The sequence below is a fragment of the Bactrocera neohumeralis genome, chromosome 6 (assembly GCF_024586455.1).
Source record: "Bactrocera neohumeralis isolate Rockhampton chromosome 6, APGP_CSIRO_Bneo_wtdbg2-racon-allhic-juicebox.fasta_v2, whole genome shotgun sequence".
NCBI lineage: Eukaryota > Metazoa > Arthropoda > Insecta > Diptera > Tephritidae > Bactrocera > Bactrocera neohumeralis.
Window position 1 is genome coordinate 80,839,529 of NC_065923.1, and position 17,572 is coordinate 80,857,100.

General features: G+C 33.2%; 3 protein-coding genes across 9 annotated transcripts; 2 read left to right on the plus strand and 1 right to left on the minus strand.

The window, feature by feature from the left end:
• Positions 1 to 186: 186 nt before the first annotated feature.
• LOC126762766 (uncharacterized) lies at positions 187 to 9,034 on the plus strand. 4 transcript variants are annotated; one of them, XM_050479793.1, is made up of 4 exons: positions 187 to 381; positions 1,311 to 1,354; positions 1,872 to 2,033; positions 5,277 to 9,034. In XM_050479793.1, exon 4 carries the CDS (start codon positions 5,288 to 5,290, stop codon positions 8,324 to 8,326), a length of 3,039 nt encoding a protein of 1,012 aa, XP_050335750.1. In that variant the 5' UTR covers positions 187 to 381; positions 1,311 to 1,354; positions 1,872 to 2,033; positions 5,277 to 5,287; the 3' UTR covers positions 8,327 to 9,034. The 4 variants fall into 4 exon arrangements, with proteins under 4 accessions (XP_050335750.1, XP_050335749.1, XP_050335752.1 ...); XM_050479792.1 differs by lacking the exon at positions 1,311 to 1,354; XM_050479795.1 differs by lacking the exons at positions 187 to 381; positions 1,311 to 1,354 and adding an exon at positions 505 to 610.
• Positions 8,341 to 12,131, minus strand: LOC126762768 (liprin-beta-2). Of its 2 annotated transcripts, XM_050479799.1 has the most exons (5): positions 11,929 to 12,131; positions 11,564 to 11,876; positions 10,469 to 11,514; positions 9,751 to 10,407; positions 8,341 to 9,667 (listed from the first exon to the last, which is right to left on the minus strand). In XM_050479799.1, exons 2-5 carry the CDS (start codon positions 11,858 to 11,860, stop codon positions 9,373 to 9,375), a joined length of 2,295 nt encoding a protein of 764 aa, XP_050335756.1. In that variant the 5' UTR covers positions 11,861 to 11,876; positions 11,929 to 12,131; the 3' UTR covers positions 8,341 to 9,372. The 2 variants fall into 2 exon arrangements, with proteins under 2 accessions (XP_050335756.1, XP_050335755.1); XM_050479798.1 differs by having other exon boundaries at positions 11,564 to 12,131.
• A 334-nt stretch (positions 12,132 to 12,465) lies between these two features.
• Positions 12,466 to 15,989, plus strand: LOC126762770 (rho GDP-dissociation inhibitor 1). 3 transcript variants are annotated; one of them, XR_007667517.1, is made up of 6 exons: positions 12,466 to 12,643; positions 13,150 to 13,333; positions 13,407 to 13,516; positions 13,645 to 13,759; positions 14,549 to 14,900; positions 14,972 to 15,070. XR_007667517.1 is itself a non-coding variant. In XM_050479815.1 (5 exons), the coding sequence occupies exons 2-5, from the start codon at positions 13,153 to 13,155 to the stop codon at positions 15,166 to 15,168; spliced, it is 603 nt and encodes a 200-aa protein (XP_050335772.1). In that variant the 5' UTR covers positions 12,469 to 12,657; positions 13,150 to 13,152; the 3' UTR covers positions 15,169 to 15,989. The 3 variants fall into 3 exon arrangements, 2 of the variants coding, with proteins under 2 accessions (XP_050335772.1, XP_050335770.1); XM_050479815.1 differs by lacking the exon at positions 14,549 to 14,900 and having other exon boundaries at positions 12,469 to 12,657; positions 14,972 to 15,989; XM_050479813.1 differs by lacking the exon at positions 14,549 to 14,900 and having other exon boundaries at positions 12,469 to 12,643; positions 14,972 to 15,989.
• The last annotated feature ends 1,583 nt before the right edge of the window (positions 15,990 to 17,572 follow it).

Below are 17,572 nucleotides of genomic sequence, written 5' to 3' on the forward strand. Positions count from 1 at the left end.
AATAGGATGTGAACTGTCAAAATGCGATGTTCGTGGAGAGAATGTCAAATAGGAAGTGACATCCAGAGAACGTAAAATATAGCAGAGAACGTACATGATGTACGCTCTCTATTATGTATGTACGTTCTCTGCTATCATTACCGCTAATAACAGATTTATATAGTAAAACACAAAGTTGGTAACAGTGAACTAGTACATGTTTATATACCGGTCGTTGGTCTTGTTGGTTTAAAATGAGAACCAGAATACAGTTTAAAATGATTTTAATGTTGATTATACGATTTCCGATTTTTTTAATTTTAATTAATGATAGTGGACGAACATTAACACCTATTGGTATTAATAAACATATGTTAATCAAAATATGGATTATACGACGTGGTAAGTCATTGCTCAATGTACTTTGGGTAGCAGCTGAAATTTTGAAAAGAGTTATTATAGCAGTATGAGTACTGATGAGTCGCTCAGCGGCTGAAATTTCCCGCGTCAGACTAGCTTGCTCGCTTAGTATTAAATTGCAACTTCAATTACTAAGATATCTGTGAGCAGGTGCCCATTTTCAGTCCAGAGTAGGAATAGAGATATCAAAACACTGAAAAGATAATTAAGCGTTCGTATTTTCCGGGAAGATGCAGTGCTTTTTAATATATAGTATTCATTTGGTGAATTTTATACTTCTATTAAAGAGATAGACTCTGAGAGGCCAATTGTTTAATTCTTTATGTCTTATTACTAATGAGAAGCTGCTCATGAAAATATGATGCACTTCATTTTTTAATGTGGTTAACGTTATAAATTAAAGCTGTTACCTATGTTTATGCTAATAACATTATTTTTTGTTTGTATTATTATTTATTTGAATATCTGAAAACATTATTTGCTATTTATTTAACGTACGTTTAGTATTATTAACCAAAAATCATAAAACTATGCGATATATGTACTATGTATGTGCAATTGTACAACAACACTTCATCTATAATTACTCCGTCTGTTTCTGTATTATGGTGGGCGGACGAGTTATAAAGTTTACAATTCAAAAAAATTGTTGTTAAATTCTTTGTAAAGTAAAACAAACGCATTTTCGGACCGGACGACTGTAATATACTTATAATCCGATTTAATATTATGTATTATAGCTTTATCTTTAAATCTTTAAAAATAAAATGTACTAAATGTAATTTAACATATTTATTACTGTTACATTCAAATCTTATTAAGAAGTAATTTCCCCGTAAAAAGTTATTGGTAATGTTTACCATATTTTATTTATTTATAATAATAATATCTTATACTTGTGCATTTCTCAGTTTTGTAGTTTCCATCTGCGGAGAGGCGGTTGCGTTTATAAAAGGTATATTTTCATATTCGACATATTTCAATGACCGGGAACACTTCAAATATTTGATCGCAGTGCTTAACAACTTTACTAATTTGGAATTATTGCTCTTACATACATACATGTTGTTTAAAGCGCTTAATTCAAATATCAACACCTACAACAGTTTATACACTAGCTTGTTGCAATGTCGCTTGTAATATACCAGCCAAACTGATTCCATTCTTCTTTTTGAGCTTCACCTAGATTGCATGCAAAAATAAATTCGTCATACGACTGGTGTTATAATTGTGTACTTACATATGTATGTATAAAAGAAAATGAATGTGGAGGTGCTAAATTAACTTTCAACCTAATACGGATAATACTCATTTGAATATTGGATTCTTAAAAAATTACTTCAGCTGTAGTAAATTTTGGGGTGATCACATTATGTACATACATATGTATGTATGTACATATGTATACATGGCAATTTAACTTTGAAAATTTAAAGACTTGTTTGTTCATAATGCGTATTTTATATTTGTAGGTATTTTACCCATATGCAAAACATGGAAGCACTCCGTGCGGTGAAAATCCAAGAGCTCCTCACGCACTCGTATCTCGCTGTTGCACTTACTTTTCTGAGTCTCTTCAATTCTTCATTCAATTTCTTAATCACAAAAAAATTGGAATTACATCGAATATACAAGTAAGTAATTGCAGATCATTCGTTTCAGAAAACGAAGAAAATTTGTTTAGAGTACAATTATAGTTATGTTTCTGATATATGTATTTCTAAAAAAGAAAAATCAGTACTAAATATTTGCTATCACATTTCACTTTTTCACCTCAATTAACCAAAATAATTTATTGGTTTTTAAGTTATTACAGTCTTGTGTTAAATATGCGATGCACCGTATCAGATATATGTATGCCACGTGTATGTCTAGTATATGGACACACTATCGTACACATACATATGTATGTAGGTATGCATATGCAAATTCAAATATATCAACTAGAAAACAACAAATTCTTGTCTAATTCATTTAGACACCCACCTTTTGACTTATTCAGTCACATAGTGAAAAATTATTGGTATGTCCATATATTAGCCAAACCAGCTTTATGAATAATATATGGTACATATGTACATAAGTGTTGTTTTCCATATTTCCAAAATATTGGTTTTTTCGTAGATGGGTGTTGAGTATGAGACTGCCAGAAGGAGTGTAATGTGTTTAGATACTTACCTAAACAAAAATACTTGACAAATAGAAACTATTAGATCCACTGCGGACTATTCGTTGAATTAGGTGTGTTTGGTACAATTGCGTCCCCCTCAATACATATTTTTTGGTGTCCGAACAAAAATCAACCAACTTTTATAAGTTTGAATATATCAGTTGCTAGACAAATGCTCCAAGTGACGTCGGCACATTGATGGTTCAATTTTCACAGCCACAACGCAGAAGCTTAAAATTGAATTGCAATATTTGTTTACATTTATAGGAGGAAGTTTCACATTTATGGACGTGTATGCTATAAATGGGTAGAATTGGGATTTCATTGTTGCTATAAATATTGTTTTGGTGATTGCGATGGCTGTTGGCTGCGGAGTGGATTACAGTTGGGTACGGTTTAGTAGTTAAACTTTTTTGGCCGGGTTGACTGGTGGAAGTCTTTTTTGGTTAATGTTTTTGGGTATGTTTTCTATTTATTTTTGCAGTATTTATTCTCGTATATACACAAGCCCAATCGAATAAGTGGTAATACAGCATACAGTGTTCGCCGGTAATAATAAACTTTTCAAATAACGTTTTTCCAGTTTGATGCAACATAGAAATTTACTATTGATATTCCCTTATCATAAGCACTAATTAATTTTACACTTTCCACTTATGGTTCAAGTTAAAAACCTCCGCTTTTAAATACAACGTACCCCTCTAGACTCAGCCAAATCATTTCCTTCGTTGGTACATAAGTTCACGTGTCTATAGACATATAGTACATTTGTATTAATCGATGCTTATATTTGTGAATAAGCTATATATAACTCAATGTACATATGTATATATGCATGAATAATTCAAACTCTGAATTGTTTCAAAATATATATTTTTCATAATACTAAGAATTCTATATGTACATATACATATGTATCTAATGCAGTGCAAAGATTCAACGCCATCGTCTCCAGTTTCCGTTAGTGGAAGTTATTTATAGTAGCACCAGATACAACCCAATAGAACCAAATCGTGGAAAAACATTCTCATAAATAGTTTATAATTACCTACAAACATAGGAGCATATGAGTATATAGGTTTCTACTTAAGTTTATATTTATAAACTAAGTTCTAAAAAAGTCTTGAACTATTTACATATATGAAAACGTCTCCCTGCAATAATTTAATCAAATATGTACATATATGCAGACGTTAACTCCAGTTGTCACGCTAAATGTTTTTTATAATAATTCATATTTTCTATTTATACTACGCTTGGGTTAAATTTTAGGACTATGGCCCAAATATGAGTTTTTAATCAACTAGTGCCGTTTACACTGTGTAGTTACTGTCGCACAGTGGGCAAAACTATTGCAGCGGTACTCAACAAGTTGACTTTTCTAATTTTAACATCATGCGTTTCCGTTGATGATTGATGAAAAGTAAATGACAAAGCTTAGTAGCAAGAAACACTGAAGCGCATACTGTGTAAGAGAATGTAGGAATTGAGTTGAATGAGTAAGCAATCTCAACTGCGATCTAGATGAGAACATGCATTCGCCCAGCAGCTTTCAAATGACAGAAAAACCTTCCAACACATACTTGTAGTAATTATATTTGTATTTACACGCAGATAGTTAGTATGTTGTTCATCTAAGGTGGATTTTCGGAAAATTATTTTCATTCAGCTTAGTTGTATTTTGGATGTCACCATGATCACGCGTGATAAAGTTTTCATATATTAACAGAAGATAAACGTACAATAGTTATACCAAGTGAAACGAAACGGAAAAGGAAGTTAGTAATGAAAAGTGATAGAAATCGCATTCGTTTGCAACCACTTACAATATATTGCAAATAACACTCCAGTGGAGGACTACAGGAATTTAAGCTAGTACATAGATGTGTTTGTGTTATAACTATGCAATTCACTTAACCAGCCACGTGTTATTATAATACGAAACCAATTTTTTCTCAACTTAAGTATTCTCAATATAAAAGAGTGCAAGTAAATCCCTCTGCATAATGTAATTAAATTCAAAGTGTAAAAATACTTTCACATACATATACCGTATATGGTAATTTTCGCATAAAGGGAATCGAATTTCACACAAAAAGCACAAACAAAATTTGAAATTTTCGTAAAAACTCGCATAAGGAAATTGTGCGCATACACAGAAAAGTGGATGCTATAAAACAAGAGTACGACACGGTTTTTGCCAATAATAAGCTAAAAAAAGTAAAATACCAAAAATAATTTAAAAATACGGCTCTCTGAGCGAAAACGACAACTGTGTAAACATGTGAGAGTAAAGTGAAGTATACGCCTCTATTTTTTTTAGTTCAATAACATATCAAACTTTAGTACGAGATGTTGCCGGAACTCCTATTTACCGGTAATTATGAATGCTGAATTGCATTCTAGCATTTCATTTCTCTCTGCTATTTACAAAAACAGTTTATTTTATTTGCATAGAGATAACAAGGAAACCTGTTGCCTTAATATAATTGTGCTTATAATTTGTGATTCTCTTGTTAATACGCAATAGTATGAGTATTATTGATAAATAATGCAATTGTGCATTCTTTTAAATTTAAATCGGTAAATAGTGTTGATTAATAGAAAAATAGTCATGATGATTATTACAAATTTCCATATTTTTTACTACTTTGAATATTTAGTGCATAAATGTAATTATAATTTTTTGAATTTTTATCACAAACAGTTGCTGATAGCATGCAAGACGAGTTTGATTTCTTGAATGGCGCAAATTCTATTTACAAAAAGGGCATGTGTATTTCGCCAGCAGTGCCGTTGGAGCCTAAGCTGGAGTCCTCAATTGAAAATAATGCTAACAATTATATTGGAAATGTAAGCCATGTAAATTTACCTAGTGTCATCAGAAACGAGGATTCAAGTCATCCCATAACATGGAAACAGCAGTCAATAAATCTTCAAGAACTCTCACGTCAACGGCTGCGAAGCGACCAACAGCGTCACGACCAGCGGCAGCAACGTCGCTTAAATTTAACCACTAGCAAATTACTTTTACAAAACTCTGATGATCCGTTAATATGCCATGGCGCCAATAATGTTGGTGCAGGTGATGATGATAGTCACCTGATTATATGCACAGCACCAAATGAAGAAAATACACAAACAGCGAACCTACTGCCTGCTTCGTCGACTATAATCAAGCAAAAACTTTCTTCAACGACCAGATCCAAACCACTACCCAAAAAGTTGCCTCAAAATGGTTGCAGCTTATTAACCAAACAACAGCTTAAAGTTAAGGCTAGTTTAATGAGCGTTCAGAATCGTGCAGCAAATGATCTAGACAAACGCGGACATATAAGTACTGACGTCGCACAAACTAATAATAAAACGAATGACCTAAAATCGTCCAAAAAGAAAGGTGTTTTAAAACTACGTTTTCATCACCAAGCTCTGCCGCCAGAGTACCTTATTCACTATGAAGCTACTCAAGGGCAGCTTACGCCTTTTGTTAAAGAATCAAATGCGAAGTCATCCGAATTTCGTTCTTCCAAAAATCTTCACTCTTCCAAACTCTCGCCATCCCAAAGTGGGCAAGAAAATGTTCGTAGCTGGTTGCAAAAGATTGCAGCAATCCAACGATCGGCTCAAGAGGAAGACATAGAACCAATTGAGAGAATACATGGTCAGCAGCCTACAAGATTGGAGCTTACTAAAGCCGAAGTTTTTAATGATCCTAACAATAATTATCTGGACCGAATGCACACTTCCAATGTATCAGCTGTAAAAAATGAGATCCGACTTGATTCTAAACACTCACATAATTCTGAAAAAGATCAGGTTCATTCTTTGAGTCTCAAATGCGCAATGAACAAATTTTCTTCAAATGCAACAACTTTCAACGCTATCAACTCAGCATCAGTAAAACGAGTCATCAACTTTGTTGATCTTCCGTACATGGGGGAAATAACGCTAGACAATTCGAAACCACGACGTGGTAGGAAACCCAAAAAAGCTGATATTTGTCACTTAATATATAAAAACTATGGCACAATATTACCCGGTACCCCCAATACGGCATTATGTACATCAAAACTTGCAAAGGAAGATGCGCAAAAGCATGATATTACAGACGAATTGCCTTTGAATCTCTGTGTAAGAGATCAGCAATGCGAGTACTTGTCGATTTCGAGCGGAGAAAGTGAAAATGCGTGCGGAATAGACGATGTTGAATGTATAAATGCGCACAATATGGGTGTAGAAAATTTCTTAGAAACAAAATTAAATAATTTAATGCCAAGTTCCGATCTCAAAAGGTCAGTTATTCTAAAAGTTGAATCAAATGTGGATACAAATAATTCTACAGATTTAACGCCTTCATTTTCACATCCAAATCAAGCAAAACTTGATTTACATCCATTAAGTCAATACTACCAGAAATTACTTTCCGGTACCTTAGTGAACAAAAGTAGTCAGCCATTTGGTCTACCTGTGGAGACTATAGAAAAAGACAACCAACTATCGCTAAAAATACCAATACCGAGTGGGTTGATTCGTATGTCAAAAACAGAGAATATGTCTCCGACTTTAAGCTTAAACAACCAAACTATTGATTATCCGGATCTTATGTCAACACCGTCTTCGATTAAGTCGGAAAATTCAAGCATAACCGCAACCACATCGACGAGTACAGCGGTTGCTACGCCAATAAATTGTACTAATCAGATTTTCACTCCTCAGAAGCGCAAACGATCCGCCATTTTCATTCCGCCAATTCCGGCGGAAATTACACCAAACACACCAACAGAAGTCAGCATATGCAAATTCAAATTCACTGGTGGTGACAAACCCTCGTTGGAGGAGAAGAAAATGCTTTCTGTGGATTCGAGTGGTAATTATCGGTATTATAGTGGTACTGGCGATAAATCAACCCGTGGTTTTGAATATTTTCCTCGTGAAAGTTTACAAAACTCTGCTGGTTTCTTACCAGGTGTTAATTGTGTAATATCAAGTCCGACACCTGAAAACGAATTTTCAATAAATGACATACCACCACCATCAGCTGAACTTAGTAATGAAATTTTACAAATTCCTGAGTCTCCGACTGCAAACTTGTTATCACCAGCATCTGTATCATTAACAGAGGTTTCAATGTCATTGCCAACATCAAGGTTAGAGTCTTCATACACTGGTTCTGCAGCTCAATCCACCCAAAAACAACCACAGAAAATTCAGATAATAGTAGGTTCAAACTACAGCAATGATATATCTACACAAAAAACTTCTTCCATGAAAGATAATTTTGCGAATTTAATGGTTAACCCGTTAACTTGCCACTCTCTACATCCTAAAAAGAAGTCGCGAAGATCAACTCAGCGCGAAAAACTCGAGAAAGCATTTAAAGAAAAAGGATTTCTTATTCAAACACAACAACTCGAATCTGCTGAAGGAGCTACGTATTGTAAATTTCGACAATTGAAGAAGTTCACCCGTTATTTGTTCAGAAATTGGAAGGATTATCTTCCCGGTGAAGTACATCAATCAAATGTAGTAGAGAAAGCATTTTTAAGTCATCAGCCTTTAACCAAGAATGAAATGAAAAAAGAAGTAAATATAACAGACAGCTTTACAGAGCAGGACATACAGAATATACTAGAACGTCATGGATTTTTAACAACTAGTGAAGTATGCTCGCAAAATAGCACTCTCAGTAGTACCACTAATTTAACAGAGAAAATTCTGCCCGAACAGAAATTGGTGGATAACATTGCAGAGACATAATTAATAAAATAATGTAATTTGAAGACATTTAATTTATTTTGGTTACAAACAGTTGAATTACGTATTAGTTCTAATGCTTAATATTTGCATAAAATTTCTAACACTGCCAAAGAATCATTAGAATTTAAGGATACTTAGATATATTACATATGTGTATACATATATGAATGTATTAAACTAGTCATTGCACAAATTATTATTTCATTGTGCAGTTTGAAACCACTTTGTTCATAAATAAATTACCCATTTTATGGTGGGATTAAGTTAAATAGATAAATTTGACATAATTAATTGTGAATTCCTATTGTAGTTAAAAGTAAAAAAATCCATTCGATTTATGCAAAATGTATACATTTTCTGTATATATTTTCTTGTCAAAAACTTTATTAACACAACATTTATATAAAACGGTTTTGTATATACATACTATTCATGATTAACTATCTCGTTCGTATTTTACTATTTGCTAGATAATATACATGTATAAGTATTACAAAATTACAAAGTGAACGTCATTGAAATTAGGTTTACTAAATGCCTATTAAGGCAACATTTTATGTTCAATACTATATTTTTGTCTTATTTTATATTCCATCGCATATGATACAATTCTATAAAATTTATTTGGAAGACATTTTAATTGTTAAATGCCTGCGCAAAACCAAAAAACTAGTTTAACAACACAAAGTATGATTGAGAATAAAAATTTTGGATTGAAAATATACGAAAAAAGCACTGGAAATTATATATTTGTTAAATATATAAGATTGGTGGTAAGTAACCTTAATAGCCAAGAATGAAACCATAGTTAATGCATCCTTATAAATATTTTTAATAAATAGTAAATTGTAGTACGCCTGAAATATTGCGTTTAAAACCTAAATAAGAATATAACGGAAACAAAATAAAAGTTAGCGTCAAAGCACTAAAGCTTAGAGAATAGGCATCTTGTCGTCACGGCATTAAACATTCTCAAAATAGTTTTGTGTAAATGGTGCCGAACGACAATATTCTATTTCGGTTATGTAGCCCCAATATGTATCCTGTTACTGACTTATATTCCCAGAGCATCTTCCGGAGCTACTTGAATTACTCAGTGAAAGTGACTTATCTTGGTCGTTGTTGAGTAGGCAGGAGGACATGGGGCAGACATAATCAGTCCAATCTACATCTCCATTTCCCTTGTTACTTTTCCTTCGTTTTAATGAGAACTGCGTCTTTTTTTGTGGTTTTATTTTAGAAGTTATTGTTAATGGTTGATAACCCGGATTTGATTCAATGTCACGTTTATTTTGTATTATGTCACGACCAAGTAATTCTTTGAAATGTGTAGCCAAATGTCTAAAAGTGATAATAATCAGCAATTACAAAAATTGTAAAGCTATCATTTGCTTCTAGTTTATGAATAAAAAAAATATTCTTACCGCCGTAATAAAGTTTTACTAGGAGGTATACTAAGCAAATCTGCCAATAGATCGGCAGTGAAACGTGGTTCATAAAGCATTAATGCTCCATGTACGCCAGCACCTCTTAAATTGGGTGCGTACTCTGATAAATCTGCAACTCTCAGCCACTCCATAACCCGATGAGCAGTCCATAAAGATATGTTTTCCGTATTTTCTTCTAAATTTTTTTCGTCTTCCTCTAAGCTGTGATCATCTATGTCTGAAGCAGGGCGTGCCGATCCGGCCGAGCGTCGAATGAGGCACTCGGCGTTCCATTCCACTTCGCGCATGCATTGAATACCACAGCGGAGGGACGCTATATGTAAACAAGAGTAGACATGCAAATGGGCCAAATCCTCCATTGTTAAACGGTGAAGCATTCTTCCATCAATTTTTGCCATTAAAAACGGATCTTTGTATTGTGGTAAACCAATATCATCTAACCAACGCATAACCCAACTAACATCTAGTTCTGCAGCTTTCAAAGCTAGTGGATCATTTTCTTTTCCTGTTAGTTCATCAATTGCTAATAATATTTTCTTTCGATGAAGAGATGATTTCAGATTTAACTCCCGCTCTATATCTACTGGAGAGACGGTGAAAAAACATATGTTGGTGCTGCCATTTAACCACTTTCTAAATAAAAAAATATGTAATGGTATATTCATTAAATTTGTGAAATAGTAATAGCACTTGCCTACAGTCATCAGAATAACAACCAAGTCCGAGATCCGTCAGCCAATTACATACTTCTTGCGTAGACCACTCGGTATAACCTTTTGTCGGAGTTGAAGGCTTTGGAGATTGAGTATTCCATTCAATTCGCCCACCTGCAGTGGCACGTGTGATACCTCCCCTTTCAAAAGCTGATTCTACATTCTTTATAGCTGGCAGCTCTAAAGTTCCACTATTGCTTCGTCTCAATTTCCCTAAAATACCTTTTAATCCTTTAGCAGATCTTTCACGAATGTTAGGTGATGATATACAATATGTAGCATCCTCCCGACATTCAAGAGCTTCGTGTTCGGTTCCAGAAAAAGATCCAGTCGAATCCCCAATAAGTATTTTTTCATTTGATGCAAAAGCCACATTACGTTGTCGCTGCATATTTGCATTTCTATCAAATTGGTGATTATTTTCCGAATTTATTAAATTGCTGTGACTGTTGTCGTTATTATGCTTATTATTCCGAGCCCGTGGTAAACTATGATATTGGGGATGTATCTGATGACGTAATGACACAGGAGGCGTTTTAGGGGATCTGATATTTTCGTTACTATTGAAATTTATTTGATTTAAATTACCCATACTACCAAAGAGAATTCGCTTAGGGTTTAATGATTTAATAGGACTATCGTGATGGTTTTTGCTTTCCCACTCACGCAGCTCTACATTTTCACGTTCCAAAGCTGCTCTATGAAGCTTCAGCTCGCTAAGAGCTGTCATTAACTCTAATTTTTGAGTTTCTAAAGATGATCTCGAAAGCATTAAACGCTGCAATTGTTCATCTCTATCACTTAATAATTGTGTTTTTTCTTGAAGAAGACCCTCCAATTCAATAATTTTATCCGCTTGGTCGGAAACACGATCGGTTAGGAGTTGATACTGAAGAGCTAATGTTTCTTTGTCCCTCTGTAATCTTCTTAGTCGCTCATCGGCATCTTGGCGAGGAATATGTGTTTCTAACCAGTCACTTATCACGGCTACTGTAGCCGAATCTGGCACAGGTGCAGCCAATCCTACCTAGAAAACATTGTCATAGACAGTTCACTTTACGTTAAAATTTGGTTACCTGCTGAAGAGCTAGTGCAAGAGTTTTTGCAGTTGACAACACATTGTTTACTGAAATCAAACTGCGTTCCGCCTTAATTATCGTACTGGATTTAACACCAGATTTTATACCATCACAAGGATCATTTATGTTGCTATTTCCTGATATTATGCCATCCATTTGTTGCAGCGCTGCTTCCAACATTTTGCTTGCATTAGTTGACAGCACATCTGAAGTTGTGGTTGTGTTGCTTACATGTTCATTCTGTTGAGCCATTACACTGGTTGTATTAATTCTTCTACTGTTAATCTGGAGCATAAATAACTTTGGAATACTGAAAAGAGGTTGTTCTATTTTTAATCTAATATGCGTTTTCACATCCGTACTTGGGTCGTTCTACTCGTATTTATCGTATCTAAATTTTTTTTCACAAAACTAATACAATATTGCGTTTAACTTAAAAATACGTTTCCGTCAGAGTTTTTTAGTAATTCACTCTTTTTAAATTTTTAAGAAATAAATCACAAAAATATAAAAACTTTAGGAATAAGTAAAAGAATAGAGAAAGCAACAAAATATATAAACCACTGTTGCCAGATAAATGAGATTTCCATATTCTACAAACTTTAGCTACTAAATAAATAAAGCTTTGTACAGTGTTGAAACGAAACATAAATAAAAACAAGGTATATGTTCAAGAGAGCGGCTTCTCTGAAACCATGCACCAATCTTCACGGGAATTGTCTTAAAATTCTTGTTTTACATATACTAATATATAAACTGACAAAACTTCAACTTTTTTAACATTTCTTACGACAAAAATTAATTAAATTTAGTAAAATTTATTAGCAGCAGATACAACTCTGATAAGAAAACTTACTCGTTCCTATTTCATTTTGTAACGAACGAGTTTTAATTCTGGAGAAACTACTCACTTCTTTTCGTCATTTATTAATACACCCATTCGTAGTCCTCGAAAAGATTTAGCTGTTTTAAGGAAGTTATACTTTCATTTCAAATTATTTATATGCTTGTTTAAAATCGCCAAACAAAAATTTAAGTAATTTATTCGCTCTTGTAAAAAAATTAATACTTTCAAGAGTAAGTATATTAAGGTAAATTCCGAACGAGTTTGGTAGTCTACTGATAAATGTGTTATTGATAAGTTATTATTAGTGAAAAGATATAGCTAAGCGAAGGAAATGTATATCTAGTCATTACTATCTGAGTGGGCACTGTCAGTATTTCTTCCAAATATATGAATTCGAAACATTAAAGAGATCAAATTATATTATGTTCGTATAAGTAATTGATATCTGTATGTATGATGTTAGTGAGTCACAAAGAATCTTTAGACATATTCTTTAAAACAGCGGCTGGAATATTATTTATGTACATGCGAATGTGATGTTTGTATGATTCATGCGGGGAAACGTTTCGAGGTTGTAAAATTTGATATTTATGGCGGTATTTATGTAAGAAAAGCACACACACACTAGGTACATTTATTAATATATTAAGAGTATTAACTGGATACTAAAATCTATCACCAAGAATATTAGTATTACTTCCTGCAACAATACTTCTGTTTGTAAAAAAAATTATAGAATATGTCAGCAGAGTCGCACGCCGAACACGGTATTCATGATGAGGACATACACGACAGCACGTACCAGCCACCGCCGGAAAAAACTATTGAGGAAATAATGGCTGTAGATCAAGAGGATGAGAGTTTACGTCGCTACAAAGAGGCTTTGTTGGGGCCTGCACAGGCTGAAAAAATTATTGTCGGTATGATAAAAACAGGACATGACAGGACATCAAGAATATTACTCACATACTCCTAAATTAATTTATATTGCAGATTCCAATGATCAACGCAAAGTGATCGTGAAGAAATTGGCTTTGGTAGTTGAGGGGAGAGATGATATGGAACTTGATTTAACAGGTGATCTAAGTCAACTAAAGAAACAGGTAAAATTGAAATTCAGGAATTTTTTGAACACCAAGATAACATTACATAACGAGAAATGTACATATAATTGTAATAACAAATTTATTATAACTACTGCATTTCAATTACAACATTTATTTTTTTTTAGGTATTCGTCATTAAAGAAGGAGTTCACTATAAAGTGCGCATAGACTTTATTGTGCAAAGAGAGATTGTTCATGGCCTTAAATACGTACAAAAGACTTATAGATTGGGTGTACCAGGTAAATATTAGGTTGTCAAAAAAGTCTTGCGGTATTTTCGCTAGTTGGCGCTGAAAGCGTGTAGTTCTAGTTTTGTCGCATCGGGTCATGCTATACCTTTTTGAAAAGCTCATTTCACGCGCTAACACGTGTTTGTCGTTTCTTTTAAGTCGTTCGTGAGTTATAGCGTCGCAAACATGGAGCAAAATAAAGAGAAAATACGGCATTTTTTACATTACTACTACGATAAAGGCAAAAATACATCTCAAGCCGCCCATAAAATTTGTGCAGTTTATGGACCTGATATAGTTTCCATTTCCACCGCACAACGATGGTTTCAACGTTTTCGTTCTGGTGTAGAGTTGGTCGAAGATGCGCCAAGCTTCGGAAGGCTTGTCGTCGAAAATTGCGATAAAATCGCTGAATTGGTCGAAAGAGACCGGCACAGTAGCAGCCGTAGCATCGGTCAAGAGCTGGGCATGAGTCATCAAAAATTCATTTCAATTTCAATAAAAATAAAAAAATTCAATAAAAATACCGCAAGACTTTTTTGACAAACCATTATTACATATGTACATATATGGTTATTTTATTACTATAAATCATTTTCAAAATCATTACTATGTAATAAAAAATATGATAATATATTTTTATAAGGATTTTACATATGTAATATTAGTAAATGTTTACCATTACTATCACAGTTATATGCGAGTTATGTTGATTTACTTTTTTTAATTTATGTGTAGTTGTGTTATATTTTAAAATGTGATATACATAAAATTTAACTATGTGTTATTCTTTTTAAAGTGGGTGATACACAAAATGTTGCACCGCATTTCGTTTCAAAAAACAAATATCAGGATGATGAGATACAACTTTTTACTTGCTTTTTATTCTGCTAAAGGCTTTGCCTCTCTAAAGGAATTCATTCATAAAAAAGTATCTGTATCTGTGCTAATAGTAGGTTGATAAAAAAAATTCTGTTAATCTTTATTTTTTTATTTGAATTTTAATCATGTAATATATATGTATATCTAAATTATTTTCCCGCTGCTGATTGTGGATTTGTTAATATTATTAACTAATAACTACTAACATTATTTATGTGATTGTGTTGTGTTTCTTTGTCTTTAACTTCAAATTAATTCAAAAGTTGTTGGTAAGACAGCCAGTATTTTTAAATTTGTTTACTATTTAAAAACTAATCATAATTTCTGTTTTATATTTTAGTTGATAAAATGACTCATATGGTTGGCTCATATCCACCGAAAAAAGAAATTCAATTCTATTTAACACCATCTGAAGAAGCACCAGCAGGCCTGATGGCACGTGGTACGTATTCAGTTGCATCGTTATTCACCGACGACGATAAGCACATACACTTGAAATGGGATTGGACTTTCGAAATAAAAAAAGATTGGGAATAAAGAAGTGCCAAAATGATCAGAAGCTATCACAACTCTTATAATATTAACAGTTTTTAGCTGGAGCGCTCTGCTAACTTGATCTAAAGCAATTTTTACGACATCCGTAAGAACTGAATCGTTTTGCTTCCTTTAATTTAAGAAAATACTAAAGTATTCTAAATTGTGTATTTAAGCAATGGCAGTCGCCAGTTTTGATGTATGTATAGCATTTCAAAATTTTATTTCTTTACTTTAATAAACAAAATGTGTTTTTTTTGAGTTGTGTACACATAAGATCATATTTTATTTAACTTTGATACCTCATGTAATATTTCACTATAATATAAATATGTGGAAAACGTATTCCACCTTTTTCCTCAATTATATCAAAAAACATAGTCACAAGTCGGAATTCTCTTTTGCCTTTGAATAAATTGTGTAAAATAAATAAATATTATATTTCTTACCAGTTTGCAAATTTGTAGAATTATTTTGGAGTATTAATTATTTGGGGTATGTTCATTGTTGAATAATAGTTAAAAGTAAAGCCGACACAAAAATATATAAAAACATACTTGCATTAATATATGTATAATAATGCAAAGGTTATTTATTAACAAAATTAGCATTAACTATGAAAAAATACCTATGAGAGGAGCACCCTGCAGAGCTCCCATGATCAAAACAAAAGTATTAGTAATCAAAATAAAGGAAAAGAAATTATTCTAAAGGAAATATTAAAGCGATACCAAATTTACTTTATATTTGGAATATTGTACAAAGTGTAATCAGCATAAGCAATTTGGAAATACAGAATAATTGTAATTGACAAATTTTTGAAATTCATGTTTTTTTGTTGACTTTTTACAGATGTAAGTATAAGCAACCGGAGTTATTAAAATTAGTTGACACTATTTGATATCAAGAATTATAATAGTTTTGAATTATACCAGCTGACATTCCCATATAAGATGAAATTCTTATACAGATATTCGCATATTAGACTATTTGCTCTTCTACTCATATTTTTAAAACATATTGCTTTCAGCAACATGTTTCCGAGCATAGTCTCGCCCCGGGCGCAACGTCTTGGGGGGGGGCGGCAAAATGGTATTTAAAAACTCCGATTCGGGCAAAAATTCCTGCAAATTGTGTCAAAAGTGTACAAGATATAGGGCGAAAATGGGTTTTTTCTATGGCTTTTAATAAGATGTCTTGTAAATTTACTACCAATTTCCTCCTGAAACTTGTAGGTAGGTAGATAAGGGGGGCGGCAGAACATCCTTGGCCCCGGGCGCCCGAAGTTGTAGCTACGCCACTGTGTCTCCACCAACTTGCCCATATTATGTTATGGACTTATGTATGTTTCATCAAAGTTCTGCTTCTGTTTATGGTGTGGTTCTTAATTTCCTAGTTTGAAATATCTTCGAAAGGGTGATGGATTTTTAAGAGACTTTATAAACAATTATTAATTTTGTTGTAAGTCACGTTTCGAAATTAATTCGTTAATTGAATATTATTACATATATTATACAATCAGACGGGGGTTCCGTTGTCTATGTGAAAATATGAAAAAGTTGTTCGACTCTATCTGACTTGATAGCGTTCATTGTAGATAAAAAGTTAATTAGAACCATATCTATGTGCACACGAAATTATAGCATATTAGCCTATAGCTAAATACTTAGGCAATGTTCGCAATTATATATTTTGCCCAAACTTAAGACAAATTAATGCTGCTGATAAGCATTACTCATACGCCCCACTATACCTAAGATCTGTTGCTTCAAGCACAAGCACATCGCCCATTTGACTATTTGCTCTTTTACTTATATTTTTACAACATATTGCTTTCAGCAACATGTTTCATCTGTTATGTTTCAGCTCCGTCACATAAACCAACATTTTGACAGAGCAACATTCAATACCCATAATTATTCAGTAGCACATATTATGTATGTATGTATACATATACAAGTACATATATCTAGCATGCGACAACAAAAAGAAAACGGTAACAGTAAGGTCAATAAGAAGTAGGCAACACGTGTATTTATGTTTACGAGTACAGTAGAGGCCCGCTAATCCGGACGTGGCCTAATCCGGATTCCACTGTAATCCGGACAGGGTTAAAAAACTCAAAATTTCTATTATGTCCCTTGTAATCCGGACCGACATTCTCTATCCGTATTCTCTAATCCGGATCACATGTTTATTATTCACTACATTCGCTTTTATGCTTTATTGGTTTAAGTTTTTTTTTTGTTTTTTTTTGGAACATGTGTATTATTTATTATAATAAACAAACGGAAATTTATAAATATTATTTCATAATACATAGTTCTAATATGTCTTTGGTAATCCGGATTTCCTTATATTCCGGATAGGGGCCGGTTTTAATTGATCCGGATTAGCGGGCCTCTAC

Coding starts and splice junctions, on each gene's coding strand:
- LOC126762768 (XM_050479799.1), bottom strand. CDS start 11,860: ATGCTCCAGATTAACAGTAGAAGAATTAATACAACCAGTGTAATGGCT. Junction 11,515..11,563: donor TTGCACTAGCTCTTCAGCAG/GTAACCAAATTT, acceptor AATGTTTTCTAG/GTAGGATTGGCTGCACCTGT. Junction 10,408..10,468: donor TGTTATTCTGATGACTGTAG/GCAAGTGCTATT, acceptor TTTTTTATTTAG/AAAGTGGTTAAATGGCAGCA.
- LOC126762766 (XM_050479793.1), top strand. CDS start 5,288: ATGCAAGACGAGTTTGATTTCTTGAATGGCGCAAATTCTATTTACAAA.
- LOC126762770 (XM_050479815.1), top strand. CDS start 13,153: ATGTCAGCAGAGTCGCACGCCGAACACGGTATTCATGATGAGGACATA. Junction 13,334..13,406: donor GGCTGAAAAAATTATTGTCG/GTATGATAAAAA, acceptor TTTATATTGCAG/ATTCCAATGATCAACGCAAA. Junction 13,760..14,971: donor TTATAGATTGGGTGTACCAG/GTAAATATTAGG, acceptor TTTATATTTTAG/TTGATAAAATGACTCATATG.